At 31.9% G+C, this 15,325-nt stretch overlaps 1 protein-coding gene across 2 annotated transcripts in view; it reads left to right on the top strand.

Moving 5' to 3' along the window:
- The window catches only part of path (solute carrier family 36 member pathetic), a 337,200-nt gene that overhangs the window by 213,108 nt on the left and 108,767 nt on the right, over positions 1 to 15,325 (top strand). For both annotated transcript variants that reach the window (XM_075373145.1, XM_075373144.1), the window contains one exon: positions 234 to 306. In XM_075373145.1, coding sequence (XP_075229260.1) covers positions 304 to 306 — 3 coding nt within the window. In that variant the 5' untranslated portion in view covers positions 234 to 303. The remainder of the gene's footprint in view (positions 1 to 233; positions 307 to 15,325) is intronic.

Consider the following 15,325-nt stretch of genomic DNA (forward strand, 5'->3'; position numbering starts at 1 on the left):
TATTTAGATATTTGGGAAGGCAGATCGGTTCGAATCAGATTTCATCTCCTTTTTTTAACTTTTTTTATTAATTTAAATATATTCTATTATATTCGGTTTTAAGTTCCTCACCTAGTATGTGATTTGGACGATATTACTAAAAATTGCGTTTCATAAAATTTCAGAATTATTATATAATTTCTATATTATAAAAATATAACAATGTAATATAATGTGTTATTTTTATCTTACAGGTGGATGAGATCTGTTGCGTGTATTACCGAGTGAAAGAGAATAATTTTTTAGAATAGAATATCAGACACCATGGTAAGTTATGACATTTACGATATTTTATAATAATTATTTCTTCGTTCATATAAAACCGTGTGAAACGAGGAAATGGTCTGGAAAAGACCATTACAGAGTTTGCAAATCTTAAAAACAGCATTAGCTTACGGACAACAATATTGTCCGATTTACTGAATTAACATTTAATCATGCTTGCTTAAACGAACGATTTTTCGTTTAAGGGGATATTCATTTGTAATGAGTTTTAAATTTATGTTCGTTCTTCCTATTAGTATTATTTACGCACATCCCAATCCCCGTAGGGGAATACACTTGCCTTGTGACGATTCCGGTCGCCACCCCCCCCCCTTCGTTCCTATCCCCGATGGGCTTTAACGGAGGTCGTCCTTTGATCCTCTAATATTTTACATTTCACAGTAATAAGCCAGGCCTCGTTGTGATGCCACCGATGTAAATGCCTCGGTAGACATTTGCATCAGTGACTTTATGACTCGGCCTTTGCCTCCGCTGTAGGCTTCTTTCGGACATCTTGATTGTCCTACTTTGTTGCCCTCTGAACTAGCTAACAGAGCTCGCCAAAGCCCGAACCCCGCGCCTAATTCTACGCTTTAATCGAGCTACTTTTGTGAATAAATGTCTCATAATTATGAAGCAAATTCAATAAGTAACTTACCACGAGAAATGTTTGCAACAGCGAAATTTATTTTTAGTTCCCTCAGTGAACTCAGCTTTAGTTCAAAGAGCATTTACGGACACGTAGACACAAAAACGTATTAATATATCCAGTGGCAGCAACCGATGTATTTGGTAACAGGATGAATTACTTATTTACCGCCTGAAGCCATTAACGCATTCAGGAAATAAAGAGGAGGGTGTATTGTGAGTTTGAAAGAGATTAAATTAACTTTGGCAGCATTTATCATAAGATAAAGCATTGTATAACCAGACTTCAATGTTTGTGCCTTTGTTATAACGTCATTTAAATAACAAATTCGGTAAGACTATTTCAGGCCTTATTTTTTCTGAATTTTCTGTAGGTATAGTGTTTACAAATTGTTGCACCATCTGTAGGTAGCGCTCACTGTTCATTGTGTCTTAAGAGAATATCATGAAGATTCGCCTACGTGAAATTGCACACCAAACACCCACTTTTTGTCTGTACAGAGGAGACTCGTGCACCTGATGTGGATTTTATGTACACCAAATGCGTGAATTCTGTGCATTCACGTATCCATCAAGGTAGAACCATGGCTCATCAGACCAAAACCAATCGTCGAGTTATTCCCATCTGACGATAGAGGTGACATGAACGACTGACAGAAAGCTATACATTTTCCAGTGTCTGCAAGTAACAACTCATGAATAACACGAATTCTTTACGGCTGCATCTTTAAACACTTGCGCAGTGCCGTATGGGCACTACCAACGGAGAGAACGAACAGAGATAGATAGGCGTCGCATAAACTTCTTGGAACTGTACATGCAGCTTGCACGGCGATTAACTTTTTTGGTGTAAGCACTTTCGGTCGACCATTTTTGGCTGCATCTGTCATATTCCCTGTCTCTTGGAAATTTTCGTACAGTCGCTTGACGGAAACCCTCCCACCGGGTTAGTCTAGTGGTGAACGCGTCTTCCCAAATCAGCCGATTTGGAAGCCGAGAGTTCCAGCGTTCAAGTCCTAGTAAAGTCAGTTATTTTTACACGGATTTGAATTCTAGATCATGGATACCGGTGTTCTTTGGTGGTTGGGTTTCGATTAACCACACATCTCAGGAATGGCTTGCCTGAGTTTGTATAAGACTACACCTCATTTACATGTCGTACATATCCTCATCTCAATGGTCCGATGCGGGGGGTTCCTTATTATTCACTAGTTGAACAAATTGCAACGAACACATTAGGAGGAAAGAATTATACTTTTTAATACTGCATAATGTTTAAGGTAAAAATTCGTTTGATCAGGAGGGTCAAATCGGATCCAATTGGTTTTCACTGAACATTTTAATATTTTTCCCAGTACTCTATACAAAGTGTTTCTAAAATGGTGGGCTGGCTATACTTTTTCGGATTCTACTTGTAAAACTAAACAAAAAATACCATTAGGAAAAATGGTAATTTCTCCTTAAAATTATGTCTCGCAATTTTCCAAGGCGATCATGCTCCTCTGCTGCGATTACATAGTTTTGTTTTTTTCTCGACTATTTACGTAGGAGGTGTGATAACGTGTTTAACTGTTTTTTTGTTTTTTTTTCTTTCGTAGCATAACCGATCCAACAAATTACAAGCAACTTTTGGGTAGTAAAAGTTGTTCCGTCTGGAAGTAATATCCACCCACCGGGTTGGTCTAGTGGTTAACGCGTCTTCCCAAATCAGCTGATTTGGAAGTCGAGAATTACAGCGTTCAAGTCCTAGTAAAGCCAGTTATTTTTACACGGATTTGAATACTAGATCGTGGATACCAGTGTTCTTTGGTGGTTGGGTTTCAATTAACCACACATCTCAGGAACGGTCGAACTGAGAATGTACAAGACTACACTTCATTTACACTCATACATATCATCCTCTGAAGAATTATCTAAACGGTAGTTACCGGAGGCTAAACAGGAAAAAGAAAGGGAAGTAATATTGACTATCTTAAAATGTAATTAAGTAATATAGACTTTCGTAACCAAAAAAGTGGCCCGACACTGGGGAACAAAATTAAAAAATTACGCTATTTTCAAATTTTGATAATGGTATTCCAATAAACAATAAAAAAAGACGTTTTGTTTCTTATTTTTTGGGAAAAATTTATCTTTCTCGAGATATAACACAAAAATATGCTCAGGAAAAGGAAGGAAGAATTCATCGCGGCAAGAGCCCTTCTGCTCGCTACATCTTATCGGCATGCATTACATTACATAGTTGTTAACATTCAATTTTTTATTTAAGTAGCATAAATTTCTAAAAAACAATGATTAGTATGTTGAACGGTAAAGTTATGGAAATAACACAATAGAGGTAAATAAAGTAACTACTAAAAAAAAATCCGATTACCAATTGTTCACATTTACCTAGAGTAATTATGACAAACGAATAAAAACTAGTTAAACAAGTTTTTCTTTTTTTCTTACAGCCGTTTTTCAGAATACAATAAATTAATCAGCGATGTGAAATTTAATATTACTTTTAGATTTTACGTTGTAGTCGGGTGCCTGTCTAGGCTATCTCGTAGATTGTAACTGCCTTCATTTTGTTAAGACTAAGAAGCACTCGAGTATAACATAAAATGTAGAAGTAATATTAGATTTCACAACGCTGACTAAACTTAATAATTTATCCTGAAAAAATGGCTAAGGAAAGAAAAAAACAACTATCTCTTGTTGGTTTTTCATCATTATTCTAGGTAGATGTCCACACTTAGCAGTCGGGCTTTTTGTCTTTTTAATAATTATTTTATTTCTTCCTTAATATTTTTTATGATGAAAATATTTCATGTGAATGTGAAAACGTTGGTTAATATATTGATGACATTTTCAGGCGTTTGTGTGTAGAATTAATTAATTAATCAACTTTTCCGAAGTAAGATTTGAAAAATATTATTTTAAGTATTTTATATATGTATAATAAGTGTTTCTAAAATGGTGGGCTGGCTATACTTTTTTGGATTCTACTTGTAAAAGTAAAAAAAAAATAATATCCTTAGGAAAAATGCCAATTTCTCCTTCGTTTTCCCCTTGTCCGTCATTTTGTTATTTTTGTATAAAAATTAATATTTCAAGTTCGGATACAGGTATCAAATTAATATTTGATAAGCGTCTTTGTAACAAAGTTTTGAAATTAGAAAAAAATCAGAACATAAATACCCACGCAAATTACAAAATGGCAGACATGTTTATTTATCAATCTGTTATATCTCCATAAATATAAGTTTTATCAAAATGTATGTTATTTGCTAAAATACTAAGCCGTTCATTTTGAACAAAATGACATTTTATTTTTGAAAATCAGTTACAAATAGTCGAGTTATGGGAGCAAATGTCGAAATTATTAGGTCTGTTATTTTAAGAAAATTATTACTTAATTTGATACTAATTTACAATACTACAATTAAAAATAAATAAAAACAATTAATATTTAATCGAATTGAACGTAAAGTGAAGGATGTGAAAACAGACACAAAATTACATCAATTTTCTGCTATAATTCGGCTATTTGTTAACCGATTTTAAAAAATAAAATGTCATTTTGTTCAAAATAAAAGACTTAATATTTTAGCAAATAACATAAATTTTTATAAAACTAATATTTATGGAGATATAATGGATTGAAAAATAAATAAATATTTTTAATTTGCGAAGGTATTTAAGTCCTGATTTTTTTTGTTAATTTTACAACTTTATTACCAAGACGCTTACCAAATATTAATGTGATTATTCTGTCCGAACTTGAGATATAAATTTTATATATAAAAATAAAAAAATTTGGGAAGAGAGGGGGAAGAACGAAGGAGAAATTATCATTTTTGCTAAGGTTTTTTTTGTTTAGTTTTACAAGTAGAATCCGAAAAAATGTAGCCAGCCCACCATTTCAGAAACACCTGTGAATTGTAGAATTAATTCTTTAATATAAAAATCCTATGTCTTATTTGAAATAGAATTCTGTCAAGAACAGATCCGGATAAGTTAGCAACCCTTTTTTTAAACTGAAATCCCTGATTTTATATGTATTATTAATAAATAAAAAAAACTTAATTCTAAGTCATTATCTTCTAAGCGCAATTTTTTAGGAGCTACAGCTCATTCCAATAGTATCCATTAACAAATATGTACTCTATAAGTTGAACCTAGGTGTACAGTTTTGTAATTTTACTCTTTTGTTATGATTTAAACAGAGAAATATTATTTTCATAATATTTCATTATTTGGTTAAGGTTTAAAAACTGTACAGATTTTTGGTCTTAACAATTTAATTTACCCGCTCAAATTCTGTATTAATTCGTTTTTCAAGGAATTTTTTTTTTCGCCAGTAAAATTATTTTTATTTACAATCAGATCCAATTAACCGGAAACATAAGCAAATTTTATTACAATAAACAAATGGCATACAAAGAGAGGTCTCCATATAAACCTTTCAATAATTATAAATGCGCACATGTGTATTCATATCTTATACAGTACACTCAAAGTATATAATAAAGATAAAGAATTTAATACGTTGATGAGTCTAAAGAACATTGATCAAGCCCATAACATAAAAAAAAACCTAACACAATTTTTAAGACTTTCCCGGTTCACGTCATTAGCCGCGTGACGGGAAAGTAATACAACTGTAAGTTGTTTTTAAGGCAAGGTTTACATAAACGACTTAATTTAAAATATTTATCGTTTTATTTATATATATAATTTTTTTTTTATTTAATGCAATGATTCTATCTAAAGGCGCACGCGTACAGTCTTTAATTCGCCCGAGTGTAGCGGTACTAGCGGCGACGATCGGAACTAAATAAAATAATGTAATTTTATAATTTATATAGAAAAAATTTCGCTTGTACGGTCGTAGACTGATATAGCCGTGAGTCTTAACGCACCAGATACCGAGTCAACCGGGCGATCGAGTTCGAGTTTGTCTACTCAAACGGGCCTCCCCGTCCTGGAGGTTAACTGCGAGCCAACTCACATGACTGCCCAATCTCATTTTATATTTGGTATTCAAGGGAATTAAGTGAAAAAAAAATAATGGAAAAATAGTTTTCCTTCAATTTATGAAAAATGATTTGTAAATTTCGTTAAATTAGTAATTTATGTTTGGAAGAGAAAAAACATCCCAAGAGGATTTTTTTCGCTTAAAAATTGAGGTAAAGTTTCCTTCCCAAAGTTAGTTAGTTTTTCTAATTTACGATTTCCCAGTGGTGACACATTAAAAATGAACATCTGCATATTGAATTATGCAATAAAAAATACAGTTCTTATTCGCAGATTATAAATTTATTAGTTGCAATAAAAGTGTTTTTTTAATTGCACGAATATTATCTTCATGTTAGTGAAACAAGTTTTATTTCGTGTTAGTCATTAGATGAGCTTATATTATTTTCTTTGTGATTAAACAGTATCCATTTTACAACTTGTTTCTCTTATTTAAGCTTCAATGGAGAATTAATTTTTTTTTAAAGTCAAACTTAGTAATTTATACATAATACATTATGTAATTTTTTATAATGTACGGGTAACGTTTAAGACTAACAGATATCGATTGTAGTATAATTCATAAAGGTGATAATATATTTTTTTATTATATAGTACACGTGGATTGCTAAAAAGAGTTCCACGCTTCCAGCCTGTTACAATATATGTTCGATCGATTTTTACTTTAAGAATAAGATATTTGAGCTGGATTGAATGGAATATTTTTCATTGTAATCCAATTGATGACGTGTTATATCCTCGAAACCTTGTAAAACAGTTTATGTTCCAAAAGAGTTTTACGTACTTAAGTATTTGCTAGTGCAGTTGTTAGTAGTAGTAACGAATTTGCTCTTAAGCGTTATATGATTGATAATGTTTGCTGTATTTTAAATGACTTTTTATTTCAGTTATGATTTTTTGAAATTTTTTATTATAAAGTTTTGAATTTTTAGCTGTTTTATATTAGATTTCTATGATAGTACTTTTTTATAACCTCCGGGACCACCGTTAGGTATTGTTTCAGAGAATGAGATGAATGATTTGTAGCTTGTATGAAAATGCCATTTCTGACCGGGATTCGAACCCGGGACCTCTGGATGAAAGGCCGAGACGCTACCACGCGTATTCTTTTATTAATATTTTATTACTTATTAATATAATATATATATATACTTTATTGATTAATATTATATTAAATAATATATATTTTATTGACTTATTAACCTCTGCTTGTAAAAAAAGTTTTACAATAAATCATAATTTAATAACAATTAAAAAAAGAAAAGAATAAGTATCAGAAATTATTAATGAAATAAAATTTTATGTACTTTTCATTTTAAAAAGATGTGTATGTAATTTAATAGGCTTACAAGGAATTCACGTGATGTCTACATCAGATTTTTTTTTTTAAATGTGTACCTGTTTTGTTTCTGAACGTCTTTTTATGTTATAAAAATATTACAATTGATTGCTATATTAGAATACATAAATCCAATTGTCTGGTTAAAATTGTAGTGATACTGTTTAATTAACTGCATATGCTTATTGAAACGCATTGTTTTATTGTTACGTGACGAAAGAACAATGTTTATCTATCATTTACCTTTGCAGTATATAAATAAGAGAAGAAAATAATACATAAATAAAGTAATAAACTTATGGTATTTTGTGCCTGCCAGCACATGGGTGTGCATGAAGATACATATGATGAAAATCTAATCGCTTAATAACTGAATATAAAGTATGCAAATAGTGATAGTTAATTGAAATCCAACCACCAAAGAACACCGGTATGCACGATCTAGTATTGAAATCCCAATAAAAGTAACTGTCTTTACTAGGATTTGAACTCTCTAAATGGAGCGTTCTAAGATTCAAATCCTAGTAAAGGCTGTTACTTTTATACGGATTTGAATACTACAACGTGGATAGTGATGTTCTTTGGTGGTTGGGTTTCAATTAACCACACTTCTCAGGAGTGGTCGACCTGAGACTGTACAAGACTACATTTCATTTACATTCATACATATCATCCTCTTTCATCCTCGGAAGTAATACCTTAAGGTGGTTCCAGAGGCTAATCAGAAAAGGAGAGAGAGATAGTGATAGTATCGTATTGGTACACCTTAGTAACAGCTTATTACATACGATAATTGGATTCAATTTAGATGGATGTAAATTTTTAATCTTAGCTGATTTTTACCTCGACATGAGACAAAATGATTACATTTGTGTTCTACAATTTAATAACTGTTTCGGTCATCTGATAATGATTTTGTTGAATTCATCCTGTTGACAATATCATTTTTCTGGTTATTTAATAACCTTGTCGATTTTTTTATAATACAAATTTATAATAAAAATGAAAGTTGTAAAAGTGAAAATTATATAATTACTCGATTGCCCAAAAAGGAGTGTAATGTATTTAGGGTGTATGTATTTATATTTGTTTCACCGTAGCAGTTCAACGGCTGTACCGATTTAGATGTATGACCCCGCGTTGGAATTTTTACGTTACCGGAAGTGTCATAGATTATATATATGTAGTAGTGGAGATTTGCCGGTTGAAATATAAACTTTAATGAATTGAATTAATGAACGGTGAGTCTCTTAGGTGGGTTTGAACTAAACGATTCAAACATCGGAATGAATATATTTTAAAAATAATAGAATTGAATTTACGTTAAATAAGATAAAATAATTTCAAATAAATTTTAAAAATGTCTGATTAATAATAATTGGCTTCCTGTGGAAGCTCCATGTGAGGCTATAGTGGTGAGGTGATGCAAGCACCTTGTGCGAAGCTAAACCAATCATCACCATCAAACTGGTAACAAAAGGGGTACCCCTGGAGCTATTTATGCGAGTTGCTATGTGGTTCTCTTATAATACCCTGCAAACAATCGTACGACTTTCAAAATTCTAACGGGGTGTTTATTAATAGGTTGAAGGCTAACTTTTGCATGCATTAGATTCTCTCTCGATATAACAGATCACGGTTATTCGGAAATGTTGTTATGTCTTCACAACCGATCTTCCGATTTTCAAAATTCAAGCGAGATATTTGTTAATATAATGCAAAATCACGATGGAACAAAACCGGAATAAAAATTAATTAATATACCCAGAAATATCGAGTGGTCTGCGCTTCGCCGAGACCAGCTTGAGCTCGACGAACTCCCGCAAACTGTCTTTTTAGAGTTTATGACAGTACAATTAGAGGTAATGCTGTTGGCATCGGATTGAGGATCGAGCTTCTATTGTTGAATTTGATGCTTTAGGGAGAAGGGCAAAGTCGAACGGCGTGTGCTGTCACTAATATTATGCTGGAGCTCTGACGGTGGATAAACTACAAGGGACTACCCTAGATAGAACTGCCGTAGTTCTAAGCACTCGCAATTTTGCCAAGCTTACATAGCACTGACTTTGCGTGAGACAATTGTAGAGTTTAACCATTAGTTTTTTGGATCCCAGAAAACTGCTGTATGATCTGCACGATAAAAAGTCTCCAGGAACTCATCGGTTGAAAAATCTGTAAGTTCAGACTGGTATACGCCAAATAAATAAATTGAAATGTTAACAGTTTCCTCATTTGGCTCAGTACGTTAAATCCGTTACATCCATAAGTTTTCGAATCGTGAATTTTTCTCGATGATCACTAAAAAGTATTAAATAATAAAAAGTTATAAAAATTAAAAAATAAATAAATTTAACTAAAAAAGAAAAAAAGGAAACAAGGTATCGAAATGAAGGACTAAACATCATTATGCAGTATTTAATTAAATAAAATTATTGGATGACCAATCAACTTTCAGACAGTTTTAATATGTCTAAATACATTTTTCATGTAGAAATAGCCAGGAATTTATGGTTGTCTAGCGATTAAGTTCTCACCGGTCTTACATCGATAAGAAAATTTTGTCCTTCAATGAAAATATTTAAATGCAACGAGGGTCTCTGAATAATAATTGACCTACATTGAAGAGCTTTGAATAATAATTATTCTATATTAAAGAGCCCCCCGACTGCATTTAAATATTTTCATTGAAGGAAAAAATTTTCTCATCGAAGACCTGGTGAGAACTTAATCATTAGACGACCTTAAATGTCTGTTATTTTTACAAAATGAAAAATTTATTAAACATATTAAAACTGTGTGAAAGTTGATCGGTCAATCATTATTTTATTTAATTAAATACTGCATTAAAATGTTTAGTCCTTTACTTCCATACCTTGTTTTCCTTTTTACTTCCTTGTACGAAGTAAAGGAAGTATTGTGATCGTGAAAAATTTTAGTTTTTTGATTTCAACGGAGATATCCATTTTGACCACCCTTGAATCCATTTTGACTAGTTTTGGCGTGACGTCTGTACCTACGTATATATCTCGTATAACTCAAATAATCCTATGATTAGCCGTAGGATGTTGACATTTTGGATTTAATAATGTTGTAACATCTAGTTGTAAACTTTCCCTTTTGATTGCAATCGACTGAACCAAAAGTGTTCAAAAAATCCTCAAAAAATTGTTTTTGGGGCTTTTTCTTAACTACAGTAATAAGCCGCTCATTGGGAGATTTTCAACGATATAACATAAGTGGTACTTATTTTCATTAGTTCCAGAGTTATAGCCATATGAAAGTTTAATCAATGAAATATTTGGACCTTACAAGAGGAAGGTACATCGGTTCGTATCAGACTTCATTTTCTTCTTTTTTTTTAACTTTTTTTTTTAATTTAAATATATTGATTTATTAATAATTATTAACCTGTGATTGTAAAAAAAAAGTTTACTACAAATAATAATTCAATAAAAGTAAGAAAAATGAAAAATGTCAGAAGTTAGTAATGAAATTAAATTTTATGTACTTTTAAAAATGTGTATATGTAATTTAATAGGCGTACAAGGAAGTCATGTGATGTCCAGATCAGTTTTTTAGTTCGATTTATTGTCGTATTTTAGTTTAATTAATTTATTTAAATTTTTTAATATTTTTGGGCAGTCGTTTTCTTTAATTTTTAAAATTGTTTTTATTATTTTTAAGATTATATATAAAATAATTTCAATTTTTTAAGTTTAGAAAAAATAGCAAGCATATTTTTAGACATTTTTTCTCAGATGCATGTTAAGTAGATTAATTACGTAAAAATATTAATATTCTACGTGTGAAATTTTCTCATTATGAATATAAATGTATTTTTATTCGTTATTGTATCGTCTTTTTTTATTATGCATTGTATGTATCACAAAAGAAAAAAAGTGCATTAATCTTTTTTTATACTATTTCTCCCAACATTTCTTACGATTGTGACGCACATCAAGCACCTGAGATATAAGAAGTGATAATACTAATTGTAAACCAATCTAACGTAATCGTTATGGATTATGTGGAAAAATAAACTTTCACCTTTGACAGCTTGAGATTCATTAACAGTTGAATTAAGAGAAAAGTACGTAAAATTATTGTAATGATTTTTCTATGATAAACTCGTCTACATATTGCAAAACGGAAATGAATTGAGAAATTCCAATACTACACTTTTAATACTCAGAGAAAAATAAGTGACATTCGTCAATTAAAGTTTTTTGTAGTTCTAGCAGTTTCAGAAATTCTAACGGCGGTCCCCTTAAAATGAACATGTTATGTGTATGGATACACGTTAATGTATGACAACCTTAAATAACTTTTCTACAGTTATGTATAGAAAAAGAAAATTTCAAAGTAGGAGCATTTACTAATGCTCCTACCTTTAAGCAATCAATTTTCTGTATGAAGCCACCGTACCCAGGTAAGTATCTCGGGGAGAGGCAACACAAAAATTTAAAATGGAAAAGGTAGAGTTGTAACACGCCAATTTTAATCTTTTCTTCTCAGATACCTCCGATTGTCCAAGTTTCACTTCCATATAAAGCGACACGCCAAACATACACTTTCAAAAATCTTTTCCTGACATTTAAATTAAATTTTGATGTAAACCAATTATATTTCTTACTGAAGGCTCGTTTAGCTTGTGCTAAATGGTCTGCTACAGTTTGAAACAAAGATTTTCTAATTTTTATGTGTTCTAAGATGTAAAAAAAGTGTTAGTGTAGTATGGTAATTAATTAGGCTACATAGTTATATAGCCTAAGTATAGTTAGGCTGTTAGCAGTGTAGTTATACTGCTTCTACATCTGAGCAGTATATAATTCACAACTGAAAGGGTTATGTTTATTTCTTGCTTTACATTATATCCCAATCTTGTGATGTGCTGAATGAAAAAAGCCACTAGTTAAAGTTGATTAAAGGTGAGAATAATGTTGATGTTCAATATTACAACCTGTTATAGCCAGTTCTTATAATAGGACTGGTGTCCTAGATTGGACCGTCCAACCTCTAGTAAATTAAACAAATTGAAGGTGTTTTACAGAGTTACAGATCTGCTTTTTGATTCACTTGACATGTCAGTATGTCGCTGTACGTTTGGTTTATTACAGAAACTTATGGGAAATACTTCATATTATTCATTATTTAATAATAACTGGAGTATTCTCATGTAAAGTTTACAAGTATTATTAGAAAATGTTTTTTAAACCTAGTTGTACTAATCTAATAAAGAGCTAAAATAATGAGTGGAAGATCATTCATTATATTTTTAATGGCAGATTTCTTTTTTTTTTTGTCTTCAGTCATTTGACTGGTTTGATGCAGCTCTCCAAGATTCCCTATCTAGTGCTAGTCGTTTCATTTCAGTATACCCGCTACATCCTACATCCCTAACAATTTGTTTTACATATTCCAAACGTGGCCTGCCTACACAATTTTTCCCTTCTACCTGTCCTTCCAAAATTAAAGCGACTATTCCAGGATGCCTTAGTATGTGGCCTATAAGTCTGTCTCTTCTTTTAACTATATTTTTCCAAATGCTTCTTTCTTCATCTATTTGCCGCAATACCTCCTCATTTGTCACTTTATCCACCCATCTGATTTTTAACATTCTCCTATAGCACCACATTTCAAAAGCTTCTAACCTTTTCTTCTCAGATACTCCGATTGTCCAAGTTTCACTTCCATATAAAGCGACACTCCAAACATACACTTTCAAAAATCTTTTCCTGACATTTAAATTAATTTTTGATGTAAACAACTTATATTTCTTACTGAAGGCTCGTTTAGCTTGTGCTATTCGGCATTTTATATCGCTCCTGCTTCGTCCATCTTTAGTAATTCTACTTCCCAAAAAACAAAATTCTTCTACCTCCATAATCTTTTCTCCTCCTATTTTCACATTCAGTGGTCCATCTTTGTTATTTCTACTACATTTCATTACTTTTGTTTTGTTCTTGTTTATTTTCATGCGATAGTTCTTGCGTAGGACTTCATCTATGCCGTTCATTGTTTCTTCTAAATCCTTTTTATTCTCGGCTAGAATTACTATATCATCAGCAAATCGTAGCATCTTTATCTTTTCACCTTGTACTGTTACTCCGAATCTAAATTGTTCTTTAACATCATTAACTGCTAGTTCCATGTAAAGATTAAAAAGTAACGGAGATAGAGAACATCCTTGTCGGACTCCCTTTCTTATTATGGCTTCTTTCTTATGTTCTTCAATTGCTACTGTTGCTGTTTGGTTCCTGTACATGTTAGCAATTGTTCTTCTATCTCTGTATTTGAACCCAAATTTTTTTAAAATGCTGAACATTTTATTCCAGTCTACGTTATCGAATGCCTTTTCTATGTCTATAAACGCCAAGTATGTTGGCTTGTTTTTTTTAATCTTCCTTCTACTATTAATCTGAGGCCTAAAACTGCTTCCCTTGTCCCTATACTTCCTGAAACCAAATTGGTCTTCTCCTAACACTTCCTCCACTCTCCTCTCAATTCTTCTGTATAGAATTCTAGTTAAGATTTTTGATGCATGACTAGTTAAACTAATTGTTCTGTATTCTTCACATTTATCTGCCCCTGCTTTCTTTAGTATCATTACTAAAACACATTTTTTTGAAGTCTGATGGAAATTTTTCATAAATATTACACACCAGTTTGTATAATCTATCAATCGCTTCCTCACCTGCACCGCGCAGTAATTCTACAGGTATTCCGTCTATTCCAGGAGCCTTTCTGCTATTTAAATCTTTTAATGCTCTCTTAAATTCAGATCTCAGTATTGTTTCTCCCATTTCATCCTCCTCAACTTCCTCTTCTTCCTCTATAACACCATTTTCTAATTCATTTCCTCCGTATAACTCTTCAATATATTCCACCCATCTATCGACTTCACCTTTCGTATTATATATCGGTGTACCATCTTTGTTTAACACATTATTAGATTTTAATTTATGTACCCCAAAATTTTCCTTAACTTTCCTGTATGCTCCGTCTATTTTACCAATGTTCATTTCTCTTTTCACTTCTGAACACTTTTCTTTAATCCACTCTTCTTCGCCAGTTTGCACTTCCTGTTTATAGCATTTCTTAATTGCCGATAGTTCCTTTTACTTTCTTCATCACTAGCATTCTTATATTTTCCATTCTAATACAAGAGAAACTTCTCTTGTTGCATCGCCAAATGAGTCCTTCACTAAAATACAAAGTCATTCTTTGGCAAATGTGCCAAAGAACACTTTGGCACATTTGCTTCCCTTCGGAAGAATACCCTTTTCCTGCAAAAATCTAACAACTTCCTCTTCACAACGTGGGAGATTCCAAATTCTAAGTACACATACAGTTTTTCCTGTTTAGCCTCTGGGAACCACCCTCACGTATTACTTCAGAGGATGAATGATGATATGTATGAGAGTAAGTGAAGTGTAGACTTGTACAATCTCAGGTCAGCCATTTCTGAGATGTGTGGTTAGTTGAAATTCAAACATCAAAGAATACCGGTATCCTAATATTCAAATCCGTATAAAAGTAACTCACTTTACTAGGATTTGAATGTTGGAACTATCGACTTCAAAATCAGCTGATTTGTGACGATGCGTTCACTACTAGACCAACCAAGTGGGTCAAGTACACATATAGTCTAACCAAACGTAACCTACTCTCGCTAACCATGACTAGCAAGTGAAGATTAGCGAGCAAACCAAGCGTAGGTAAAGTTTGGTTACCATACCAGAGGTTTTAGAAGGTTAGAATGACATAAGAATGTCATTCAAAATTTATTTTTTACACTCTCATGTTGACTTATTCTTTTCAAAAGTTTGCTATAAATGACAAACAAGGAGAAAATTTTCATCAAAATAGATAACATCTTTATCTAGATAAATGGAATTAATATATAATAAATAACTTCTGATGGATTTTACAAACAGAAGATTTCTCAGTATTTAAAAGAATTTTAAAGTAAATTTCAGAAGTAATTTTTCAGTTTAATTAACACCAATTTGT

Source organism: Lycorma delicatula, chromosome 8 (genome assembly GCF_047948215.1).
Source record: "Lycorma delicatula isolate Av1 chromosome 8, ASM4794821v1, whole genome shotgun sequence".
NCBI classification, from domain to species: Eukaryota; Metazoa; Arthropoda; class Insecta; order Hemiptera; family Fulgoridae; genus Lycorma; species Lycorma delicatula.